This window comes from Bubalus bubalis, chromosome 9 (genome assembly GCF_019923935.1).
Source record: "Bubalus bubalis isolate 160015118507 breed Murrah chromosome 9, NDDB_SH_1, whole genome shotgun sequence".
Classification (NCBI taxonomy): Eukaryota; Metazoa; Chordata; class Mammalia; order Artiodactyla; family Bovidae; genus Bubalus; species Bubalus bubalis.
In genome coordinates this window covers 94239698-94252547 of record NC_059165.1, presented here as the reverse complement: position 1 = coordinate 94252547, position 12850 = coordinate 94239698, and the positions used below count along the sequence as shown (strand labels likewise).

Genomic DNA, 12850 nt, shown 5'->3' with positions numbered 1-12850 from the left:
TTTTTTTTAACCATTTTTAAAAATTGAAGTTTTGTTAATTTATGTGTTAGTTTCAGGTGTATAGGACAGTGATTCAGTTTATATATATATATAGTTAGTTAGTTGTGGAGAAGGAAATGGCAACCCACTCCAGTACTCGTGCCTGGAAAATCCCATGGATGGAGGAGCCTGATAGGCTACAGTCCATGGGGTCGCAAAAGGTTGGACACGACTGAGCGACTTCACTCACTCATGGTTAGTTGCTCAGTCATGTCCAACTCTTTCCGACTCTATGGACTATAACCCTCTAGGCTCCTCTGTCCATGGGATTCTCCAGGCAAGAATACCGAGTGGGTTGCCATGCCCTCCTCCAGGGGATCTTCCAACCCAGGGATCAAACCCAGTCTCCCACATGCAGGCAGATCCTTTACCATCTGAGCTACCAAGGAAGCCCAAGAATACTGGAGTGGGTAGCCTATCCCTTCTCCAGGGCAATCTTTCAGACGCAAGAATCGAACTGGGGTCTCCTGCATTGTAGACAGATTCTTTACCAGCTGAGCTACCCAGGAAGCTATATATATATACTTTTTCAGAATTCCTTAAGTTTTTATATATATATATATTCTTTTTTAGATTCTTTTCCATTCTAGTTATTATAAGATATTAAATACAATTCCTTGGGGTATACAACTGATCCTCTTGTTTATCAATTTCATATTTGTGTGTTTAGTTGCTCAGTCATGTCCGACTCTTTGCGACCTCATGGACTATAGCCCACTAGGCTCCTCTGCCCATGGGATTCTCCAGCAAGAATGCTGGAATGGGTAGCCATTACCTTCTCCAGGTCATCTTTCTGATCCAGGGATCAAACCCGGTCTCCTGCATTGCAGGTGGATTCTTTACTGTCTGAGCCACCAGGGAAGTAGTGTTATCTGTTATATGTTAATCACAAACTCCTGATTTATCTTTTTTTAAAGACATCAACCACTTGGGCAGAAGTCCCTCCATCCTCCTATCCATCTGTCTGTTCTGTCTGGGTCTCCTGAACCTTGTGGGTCTAAACTAACCACTGTCACACACCTGTCTTAAGGAAAATTGCACAAGAGGAGAGCTGTGAGTTTACTTTTTATTCAGAGTCTTTATATGTGTGCTCAGTCATGTCGGACTCTTTGCAACCCCATGGACTGTAGCCCGCCAGGCTCCTCTGTCCAAAGGATTTTCCAGGAATAGAGGTGTAGGTTGCCATGGCCTCCTCGAGGGGATCGTCCCAACCCAGGGATCAAACCTGTGTCTCTTGTGTCTCCTGCATTGCCAAGGGGGTTCTTTACCACCGCACCACCTCAGGGTCTTCTGGAGACAGCCACTTGGTAGCTCTGAGTAAACAGCTCTGAAGATGAAGGGGAGGAGCCAGAATATACATGAATTTTGGGGGGTAGGAAATACATGCAGTCCAGCACACACCTTGGGAAAATATGATTGCCTGTCACGAAGAATAGATAAGATAATCATTCTCGTGCTTTTCTGTGTTTGGGAAGATGCAAGAATCTGAGGTCATTGAAATTCTTCTGGCTACGAGTCTAACTATCCAGGGACCCTTTCTGTCCAAAGCACAGAATGCCTCATCCTGTTTTTCTTCTATCCTGAATTCCCCTGTGGGCTCACTGCCTGTAGGTTGCAATTTAACCCTTCATATAACTGGATGGTGAGCAGCACTCTTTGTTCCCTTTTTTTTTTTTTTTTGACACTTTTGCCCATCTGTCAGGCTGGTGCCTCTTGGTGTCCCTCCCATGCCAGAGTGTGGTCGTGGCTACTCTTCATCACTTCACTGATGCCTGAACTCGAACGCCCTCTGCCATGGTCTTTGGGCTGATTCCTCATGTACACTTCCTCCCTGGGGGATTTCATCCATTACCTGCCCCAACCCCGGAGGAGCTCCAGCCTAATCCGTGGCCTCAGGGACATCCAAGTCACGGCCCTCCAAATCCACCCAACTCCTGCCCCCCAAATCCACTGTCCACTGAAAAAAAAAAAAAGCACAACCTAAAAGCTGAGAATTATATTTTACTCTGTGGACATTCTGAGGACTTCAAGCCCAGAGATAGCCTCTCAGATAGCTCTGAGGAAGTGCTCTGAAGAGATGAGGGAGGAATCAGGATATATAGGAATGTTTGCAACAAAGACCAGGTAGTCGGAACTTCAAAAGATTACTGCTAGTTAAAACCAGGGCTTCCCTGCCAGTCTAGTGCTTTAAGAATCCACCTGCTGATGCAGGGGACATGAGTTCAACCCCTCACCCGGGGAGACTGAATGTGGCAGAGGACAACTGGCCCGGTGCCCCACAGTGACTGAAGCCCATGCTCCGTAACAAGAGAAGCCAAAACAATGGGTCCTAGATTTTTTCCAAGGCAGATGTTTTAATCTGCACAGAGGAGGGGCGCACAGCATGGAAGCACAGCTCAGCGCGTTTTCTCAACCAGAATACCACATGCATCAGGAGACAGGACATTCCAACCCCCAGCAACCTCTCCTGGCCCTTCTGATCCCTGCCTGCTCCTAAGAGTAACCCCTCTTACCTGGCAATGTGCGTGGGGAGAAATAACACCCCCCTTAATGACGTCTGCATCCTAGTCCAGAACCTGGGGGTACGTGCTACCCAATGTGGCAAAGGGAAACTGAGCTTGCAGGTGGACGTAAGGTTGCTAGTTGGCAGATCTTGGTGGGGAGGCGGGGAATGTAGTAGCTTCTCCTGGTTTATCTGGGTGGGCCCCTATTCTGGCCTCCAAAGCCACTTCCTGTCTGGGAATCCACCCCCGCCCTTGCCATCTCACCTAAAATAAAACTGAGGGCCATAAAACTCCCAGACTTCACAAGATCAAGTGTAAAATGGTGCAGCCACTCCAGAATACAATTTGGTAGTTGCTCATCAAGGAAGATATGCAGTGAAAGTAAAAAAGTGAAAGTGTTAGTCACTCTGTCACGTCTGATACTTTGCGACCTCATGGATTCGGGGAAGAATACTGGAGTGGGTTGCCATTCACTTTTCCAGGGGATCCTCCTGACCCAGGGATCAAACCCAGGTCTCCTGCATTGCAGGCAGATTCTTTACTGTCTGAACCACCAAGGAAGCCCAAGTATGACCCAGTAATTCCACTCCTCCAGACAGACCTAGGAAACAGAAAGACATCTATTCACACCAGACTGGGGACGTGAATGTTCTGAACAGTTTTGCTCATAACTACCCCAAACTGAATGCATCTCAGATGTCCATCAACAAGTGAATGATAAGACTTTCTTGGTGGTCCAGTGGTTGATTGGATCCCTGGTCTGGGAGGATCCCGCAGACTTCGGAGCAACTAAGTCCATGGGCCACAACCACTGAAGCCCGCGTGCCCTAGAGCCCGTGCTCCTCAACAAGAGAAGCCGCTGCGACAAGAAGCCTGCTCACTGCAATTAGAGAGTAGCCCCCGGTCACCACAACTAGAGAAAAGCCTGCATGCGGCAACAAAGACCCAGTGCAGCCAAAAAAATAAATAAAACAAATACATTTAATAATAATAAGTAAAAGTTAAAAAAACAAGCGAATGCCAACCAAGTGTGGTATATTCATTTAGCGGGGCTTCCCTGGTGGCTCAGATGGTAAAGAATCTGCCTGCAATGTGGGAGACCTGGGTTTGGTCCCTGGGTTGGGAAGATCCCCTGGAGAAGGGAACGGCAACCCACTCCACTATTCTTGCCTGGAGACGTCCATGGATTGAAGAGCCTGACAGGCTAACAGTCCATGGGGTCGCAAAGAGTCGGACACGAGTGAGCAACTTTCACTGTTCATTTAGTACCAACAATTTGAGAATTAAAGCTACTGAACTTGCAACCACAGAGGTGAATCTTGAAAATATTATACAAGTGAAAGAAGCTAGACACAAAGATGGGGTTTGTGATTCCATTTATATGAAGCTCTGGAACAGACAAAAGTAACCCCCAATGGAAAAAAAAAAAAACTGGAGCAGAGGTTACCTTTGGACGGTGGAGATGGAGGTTGACTGAGAAGGGGCTGAGAGAGAGAGAGAAGGTGATGGAGGGAGGAGAATGTTTGTGGCTGGAGGTTGGTTTACATAGGTGCGTGTATTGGTCAAAACTCAGCAATTGTGCACTTAATGTTGATGCATTGTGCTCTAGTAAATTTTACCTTCAAAGAAAAAAAAACACATAAGTCAATATTGAACTCTAGTTAATGATCTGCATGCTGAAATATTTAAGGGTGATGTGACTTGATGTCAGCTACTTTTTAAAAAGAATTTATTGAAGTATGGCCCTAGTGGCAGTGGCAAAGAATCCGCCTGTCAGTGCAGAAGATGCAAGAAACTCGGGTTCAGTCCCTCAGCGGGGAAGATCCCCTGGAGGAGGAAATGGCAACCCACTCCAGTATTCTTGACTGGAAAATTCCATGGGCAGGGGAGCCTGGTAGGCTACAGACCATGTGGTCGCAAAGACTTGGACACACCAGTGTGCATATACATGGACACACCAGTGCATACATGGTTGATTTACACTGTTGTGTTAGCTTCAGGTATACTGCACAGTGAACCAATTATACACGACATATATTCTTTTTTAGATTCTTTTCCATTACAGGTTATTACAAGAAATTGAGTAGAGTTCCCTGTGCTATTCAGTAGGTCCTTGTTGGTTATCAGTTTTATATATAGTAGTATATTGGCACCCCACTCCAGTACTCTTGCCTGGAAAATTCCATGGACAGAGGACCCTGGTAGGCTACAGTCCATAGGGCTGCAAAGAGTCAGACACGACTGAGCAACTTCACTTTCATATGTATTTTAACCCCAAACTCCTAATTTATTCCTCCCCCTAAGCTGCTTATTTTGTGGGTTTCTGTTTGCTTTGAATGCAAATTCAGATCAGATCAGATCAGTCGCTCAGTCGTGTCCAACTCTTTGCGACCCCATGAATCGCAGCACAGCAGGCTTCCCTGTCCATCACCAACTCCCAGAGTTCACTCAGACTCACGTCCATCGAGTCAGTGATGCCATCCAGCCATCTCATCCTCTGTCGTCCCCTTCTCCTCCTGCCCCCAATCCCTCCCAGCATCAGAGTCTTTTCCAATGAGTCAATTCTTCGCATGAGGTGGCCAAAGTACTGGAGTTTCAGCTTTAGCATCATTCCTTCCAAAGAAATCCCAGGGCTGATCTCCTTCAGAATGGACTGGTTGGATCTCCTTGCAGTCCTAGGGACTCTCAAGAGTCTTCTCCAACACCACAGTTCAAAAGCATCAATTCTTCGGTGCTCAGCCTTCTTCACAGTCCAGCTCTCACATCCATACATGACCACAGGAAAAACCATAGCCTTGACTAGACGGACCTTTGTTGGCAAAGTAATGTCTCTGCTTTTGAATATGCTATCTAGGTTGGTCATAACTTTCCTTCCAAGGAGTAAGCGTCTTTTAATTTTATGGCTGCAGTCACCATCTGTAGTGATTTTGGAGCCCAGAAAAATAAAGTCTGACACTGTTTCCACTGTTTCCCTATCTATTTCCCATAAAGTGGTGGGACCGGATGCCATGATCTTCATTTTCTGAATGTTGAGCTTTAAGCCAACTTTTTCACTCTCCACTTTCACTTTCATCAAGAGGCTTTTTAGTTCCTCTTCACTTTCTGCCATAAGGGTGGTATCATCTGCATATCTGAGGTTATTGATATTTCTCCCGGCAATCTTGATTCCAGCTTGTGCTTCTTCCAGTCCAGCATTTCTCATGATGTACTCTGCATATTTATTATTAATAGTATACCAATTTTATGCTAACATCACAGGATTTTACAACTTAACAAATAGTTATAAAAGTACATTTAGAAAAGAAATGTCAAAGAATTAAAAGGTAAGATAAAAAGACAGCAAATCAAGACGTGGTAATGGTGTAAAGATGGAAATATAGATAAGTGCAACAGAAGAGAAAATTCCATAAATAGATTTTTAAATATAATAACTTTTTAAAAGCTAAAACACTTACTAAAACAAGATAGGAAAGGTGAGCTACTAAGTGGTACTTAAAGAACAAATTGAGAAAAAAGTTCTGATTCCCAGCTTAGTTGTCCCAGCCAAATAAATTCTAAGTAAAGTCTTAAATACACATGTATATGTATGTGCATATATAAAATCACATTGTAGAAATTGTAGTAATAAAAATAGAATATGTATTAAATTGGAGGGTAAATCACAATCTCTGAAGCAGCAGATAAAATCTTGAGAATAAGTCTTTTTTAAAAAACCATATTATTTAATCTTGAAAGAAGTAAGGTGTTAGTTGCTCAGTCGTGTCCAACTCTCTGCAACCCCATGGACCCCATAGCCCGCCAGGCTCCTCTGTTCATGGGATTTCCCAGGCAAGAATATGGAGTGGGTTGCCATTTCCTCCTCCAGAGGATCTTCCCAGCTCAGGGATGGAACCCAAGTTTCTTGCATCTTCTGTATTGGTAGGTGGATTCTTTACAGCGCCAACAGTCTGAACCTGGGTCTCCCGCATTGCAGGCAGATTCTTTAACATCTGAGCCACCATGGAATGATGTCTTAAGATTAAAACAGCATTAAGAGGAGCTGTTTCTTTTGTTGGTTCTCTGCTGTCATAGACTTTGGGGTGATAAAAATTCTCCTGGGCTGAGCAAGAAGCAACGTTGTGGTCCCCCAGCTGTTTTTTTGAAGTCCACCCAAAAATGCACTGGTGGGTGGATAGAGGGATGGATGGATGCATGGGCAGATGTGTTATAAAGCAACAGAGCAAAACGCGAATGGTAGAGTCTAGTGGTGGGTATATAGACACTCACTGTAAATTTGGCTTTTCTGTAAGATGTTGGAGGAAATCATCTGATTCTGCCTCACAGTCCACAGAGCATGACCTGCCCCCACCCTCTTCCTGCACTCACCTCCTCCCACTCTCTCTCCTTGCTCACTCTGCTCCAGCCACAAAGGCATCCTTACTGGTCCTCCCCGGCTCAGTGTTTCTCAGTCCTGCCTCAGGGCCTTTGCACCTGCCACTCTGGAAAGTCCCTCCCAGCCCCTCTCCCACCACCACTACCCACTTCTGCACATACCCAAGCCTTCCTCATCTCTAGGTCTCAGCTCAGATGGTGTTTCCTTAGAGACCTTCCATGATAAATCATGTCACCCTGTTTCTACCAGGCGCCATCACGATGTGTTGTCTTATTTATATATGAATCTGTTTACTTGTGGTCTGGCTACCTCCTCCTGCTGGGCTGTGAGCTTCATGGGAACAGGAATGTGTCTGCTTTGTTCCCTGCTGTGTCTCCAACATCCAGCCTCAGGCTCTGGCATGTATAAGCCACTCAGAGAACATCTCATGGATGGATGGGTGGATAGGTAGGTAGACAGATGGGTGGATGAACAGATGGATGGGTGGATGGATGAACAGATGATAGATGAATTGATGGGTGGGTAGATGGCTGGATGCATAGATGTAAAGGTGGGCAGGCATGTGGCTGGCTGGCTGAACAGATGAATAGGTGTGTGGAGGGATGGATGGATGAATAGATGGACAATGGGTGGGTGGATGGATGAACAGACAGGTAGATAGGTGGGTATGGATGTGTGGACAGGTGGATGGATGGATGGGATGATGGACAGGTAGATGGGTGGATGGATAGGTGAATGGATGGATGGATGGATGAACTCGTACATGTACAGGTGGGCGAGCAAATGATATGGCTGGATGGATGAATAGTTGAATAGGCGGACTGAACAGATGGATGAGTGGGCTGATGGGTGGATGGATGGATGGATGGACAGACAAATGAATGAACAGACTTTGCAAGTGAGGACCAGTATGGGGGTTGGGGCACTTGTTTTAAATCTCGGGAACCAGAGAAGCTATTTGGGCTCCTCAGGACAGCTGGGGCAGCTCTTGGTGGAAAGCTGGCCTGCCTTGACCATTGCTCCATTATCTGGCAGCAAGCTCGGTTAGACTGTAGGCACTCTTGCCCAGCCGTGGCCAGGAGAAAGTGAGACAGCTGACATTCACACCTCAAGGAGAGTCCATGCGTGGAAGGATGGCCAGGGAGGGAATTGTGGAGTCCTTAAATCCTTTATCTTTGGGCTGTTTCAGAGGAACCTCCCTGCAATGACAGAAAAGCTTCCCGGCTGCTTGAGGACTCAAGGTCATCACCCTAATCAGCCCCTCCCTTCTGCCTGCCTTTCTCATGTCTGTAAAGTACAGTATAATAACTATCATCATGAGCTACATTTAAGGGTCAGTAGTCACCAGGCTAAGCACTTTGTGCACCTTATGAAGCTGGGCTGCGAGGTGGGTATTGCCATTCCAGTTTTACAAATGAACTTGAGATTCAGAGAGGTCAGGTCATTTGCCTGAGGACACACAGCCCAAGTCTATCCTTCACACTGGCTCTAATAAACTCCAGGTTGCCAGGGGCTGGGGGGAAGAGGGCACATTGCCCGGTCCTCCCACTCAACGTGTCCTGTGTGCCGAGCTGTCCATTCACTGGACCCTGTGTCCACAGGATGTGGTCCAGCCTGAACGACTGGCTGTGGAACGAGAGGTTGTGGCTCCCCGCCAACATCTCATGGGCTCAACTGGAGGACCACGATGGCCTGGTCTTCCCCCACCCCCAGGACACATTGATGGCTGTACCCCTGGCGCTGGCCCTGGTGGTCGTTCGCTTCACCTTCGAGAGGTAAGTGACTGCGCCACCCACCCTGTGCTCTCCCATCTGCAGGATCGCATCCTCGCATGTCCCTGGAGGGAGCCTGGCTTTGAGTCACAGTGCTCTTCTGGCTCCATCCTGCCCCCTACCCCAGCTGCCGCCACCCATATTCTGAGGGTCTCCGAGGCCTGGGTCATTGGCTGCAGGTTTCTGGAAGTGCCAGCATCTCAGAAAACAAGTGGGGGCCATGGGAGGGCGGGGGATGCTCTTGCTTTGCTGACCTGGGATGGGTCTGCAGAGACCGGTCAGTAAGTGAAGGAACTCCCACCCACTCCCTCGTCCTTCCTTCCTGTATGAGTGCCTCTCCTCCCTCTCTGGGCCCCACTCTTCCCTCCTGGTTCCTTCCAATGCCTCCCCTTTGATCTCCTTTGTAGCCAAAGGAAGGGCTAGGGTACTCCAGCCCCCACTTTGGGACCCCCTGCCACTCAGCTCCTGTAGCCGGGCCCCTGGCCCTGAGTGTATGCTGAACGCACCCATGGGTTTTCAGTTATTTCTCATGAGATCCAGACACTGCCCCAGACTGCAGTTCTTCTTTCCCTGGCCGTCTGTCTCCTGGGTCCCTTCCCTCTGTCCCACGCTCTTCTACCTGACTTATGCTGTGGTCACAGCTCCCACATCTGCCTGGCCCCCACGGCCCACCCCCCACAAGGTTTGCCCCCCTCAAAGCTTCCCGCTTGGTGCTAGGGGCCCCTCCCACTCCCCTTCCTCCACAGCTCACATGTGATTTCAGATTCCACCTTTTTCTAAAAAATATGTATGATCTTCGCTGCAGGATGTGGTATCTTTAGCTCCAGCATGCAGCAGCTGTGGCATGTGGGATCTAGTCCCCTGACCATGGGTTGAACCTGGGCCCCCTGCATTGGGAGCATGGAGTTTCAGCCACTGGACTGCCAGGGCCATCCCAGGTCCCCAACCTTCTTTGCAACCCCCTGGCGTTTCTACAACGTGCCTGTCCCACTCACGAGGAGCTTCCTGGAGTCAGGGTTCCTGGGACACAGGCTAGATATGGGGAACCCAGGGCCCATTCATTGACATGTTAACTCCTCCCAAAGATATCCCTTGCTTTTCTAAAGGGCAATGAGGTTGTAAGTAGCTTTTCTGGGGTCAAACACAGGCAGAGGTTTTCCCATTAAGGGAAAGTGAATCCTGGGTCTGCCTTTCGCTTGCTGTGTCACCTGGGGTGGATCTCTGGCCTTTCTGAGCCTCAGTTTGCCTATCAGGACAATAGGGACAATAATAATAGGATTAAGTGAGCCGGCACACAAGGTGGACTTAGACACATGCTTGGCAGATCGTAAGTTTCAATAAATGGCAGTCGTGGGACCTCCCTAGTGGTCCAACGCTTAGGAGTCCACGGTTCAGCTGCAGAGGGCCAGGGTTCCATCCCTTGTTGGGGAACTAGGATCCAGAATGACCTGAGGCATAGCCAAAAGAAAAAAACAAAACATGGCAGTCATATCCCATTCCTGCCTCCTCCCTCCCTGCCCCCCAGCATGAGTGAGTCTGGAATGAGTCCCTTGCTGGGCTGCCCTGAACTTCAGTTGCCCCCAATGTAAGGTGATATTGACACGGTGGTCATGCAGCTTGGTCCTGACCCTGGTCTTGGACGCCCCCTTGTGGGCACTGTGGTGATTGCCTCACCAGGGTCCCAGCTCCTCCAAATGTCCACAAGGGAGGAGGGGATGCGGGGAGGGAGGAGCCCTGAGAAGGTGCAGACCTGCTCCTGCCTATGGGGGCCCCCCACCCAGGTTGGGTGGCGGGGCAGATCAGAATTCAGGCAGTGAGGGTATGCTCATCCCCACTTTGGGATGGAGTGAAGGTGCCTGCTGTTTAGTCACTAAGTCATATCCAACTTTGCCACCCCATGGACTGCAGCACGCCAGGCTTCCCTGTCCTTCACTATGTCTCGGAGTTTGCTCAAACTCATGTCCATTGAGTCTATGATGCCATCCATCCATCTCATCCTCTGCATCCCCCTTCTTCTGCCTTCAATCTTTCCCAGCATCAGGGTCTTTTCCATTGATTCAGCTCTTCATATCAGGTGGCCAAACTATTGGAGCTTCAGCTTCAGCATCAGTCCTTTCAGTGAATATTCAGGATTGAATTCCTTTAGGATTGACTGGTTTGATCTCCTTGGAGTCCACAGGACTCTCAAGAGTCTTCTCCAGCACCACTGTTCCAAAGCATCAATTCTTCGGTGCTCAGCCTTTTTTATAGTCCAACTCTCACATCCAGAGGTACCTGAGTACCACCAAAGTTGATCATCTCACATCCTGAAGACCAATCCAACTGCCTTTTTTTTTTTTTTTTTTTCAATTTTTGGCCATACTCCGAGGCATGTAAGAGATCCAACCTGTGCCCCCACCATTGGAAGGTGGCATCCTAACCACTGGACCACCAAGGAAGCCCCCCCAGCTGTCTTTCTTAGGTCGTGCCCATTGCAACAGCCAGGCTACCCCCTGCAGGCTCCCAAACTGTGGCCTGGCCCCAGTGACCCCTGTTTCCCCACTTGGACTGACAGGCTTTGTCTCCCTTGCACCCAGATTCGTCGCCCTGCCCCTGAGCCGGTGGCTGGGCGTGCGGAACCAGATCAGGAGGCCAGCGGACCCCAATGCCACGCTGGAGAAGCATTACCTAATGAAAGGGCGGGAGCCCACGGAGGTGAGATCCCTGACCCTCTCCTCCATCCCCGTTGGCCTGCTTGGGTGCCCTGGGGGTAGCTCTGGAAGGGGTACAAGAAAACCCCCACCGCCAACCCCTTGAATCCCAAGGCCCATCAGCCTGTGAGCAGGACTGGGTTTTGGTTTTTATCCTTATTTTCGGCTGCGCTGGTTCTCTTGTTGCTCTGCACAGGCTTTCTCTACTTGTGGTGAGTGGGGGGAGGGCTGCTCTCTAGATCGGCGTGCAGGCCTCTCATTGTTTTGGCTTCTCTTGTTGCATGGAGCACGGGCTTCGGGGCGCTTGGGCTTTTGGCACATGGGTCTGGTGGCCCTGTGGCATGTGCAATCTTCCTGGACCAGGGATTGAACCTGTGTTCCCTGTGTTGGCAGACAGACTTTTAACTGTTAGACCATCAGGGAAGTCCCAGGGCTGGGTTTTTATAAGGCCTGCTTTGGGGGGCTCCACCCTATGGACTTCCCCATGGCTCAGCAGTAACAAATCCACCTGCCAACGCAGGAGACTTGGGTTCAATCCCTGGGTTTGGGAAGATTCCCCTGGAGGAGGAAATGGCGACCCACTCCAGTATTCCTGCCTAGAGAATCCCAAAGAGTTAGACATGACTGAAGCGACTGAGTACACACACATCACCCTGTGAAACCCCCTATTCCGCTATCAACATAGGTAGACCACCCCACAGGTGAGGCTTAGGACCACGGCGCGGGGAGCGGGTATGCAGAGCTGGGTCTTGGCTGTCCTGGGACAGTGGCGGGAGGCCACCTCTGTGACCCTGGCCCCCATGACCCGCTCTCCAGTCCCAGATGAACCTCCTGGCCACGCAGTGTGGCCTCACGCTGCGGCAGACTCAGTGCTGGTTCCGGAGACGCCGGAACCAGGACCGGCCCTGCCTGACCAAGAAGTTCTGTGAGTCCAGGTAAGCCCAGGGTGGGGCTGGTGAGGCGGTGTCTGGGGGTGCTGTGAGGGGGCGTCTGCTCCTTTGGCAGCTTGCTTCATGGGCTCCCTCCCCACCTGCAGCTGGAAGTTTGTCTTCTATCTGTGCTGCTTCGTCTGTGGAACCATGGTTCTTTATCACGTGAGTGTACCTGATGTGTACCTGCCGTACCCCACAAGCACCTACTATGTGCTGGGCCCAGATTGGATTGGGGAGGGATATGTGGGGCTCAGGCAGAGGGGGAAACGTGCAAAGGCACAGAGAGGGCGGGAGGAACGTGGCAAGGTTACGGTGAACATTCACTTGATGGGTGGCCTGTTGAGGACCTACTGTGTGTCAGGGCTGGGGATTCTGAATAATAAGCCTCTGGTGTACAGTGGGGGGCCTTCCAGGTGGCGCCAGTGGTAAAGAATCTACTTGCCAATGCAGGAGACATAAGAGATGAGGGTTCAATCCCTGGGTCGGGAAGATCCCCTGGAGGAGGGCGTGGCAACCCACTCCAGTATTACAGTCCATAGGG

The 12850-nt window shown here is 49.5% G+C and overlaps 1 protein-coding gene across 3 annotated transcripts in view; it reads left to right on the top strand.

The window, feature by feature from the left end:
• Positions 1-12850, top strand: part of CERS4 (ceramide synthase 4) — a 35102-nt gene that overhangs the window by 18234 nt on the left and 4018 nt on the right. For all 3 annotated transcript variants that reach the window (XM_006046728.4, XM_006046727.4, XM_044948076.2), the window contains 4 exons: positions 8517-8690; positions 11264-11381; positions 12194-12312; positions 12414-12471. In XM_006046728.4, coding sequence (XP_006046790.1) covers positions 8518-8690; positions 11264-11381; positions 12194-12312; positions 12414-12471 — 468 coding nt within the window. In that variant the 5' untranslated portion in view covers position 8517. The remainder of the gene's footprint in view (positions 1-8516; positions 8691-11263; positions 11382-12193; positions 12313-12413; positions 12472-12850) is intronic.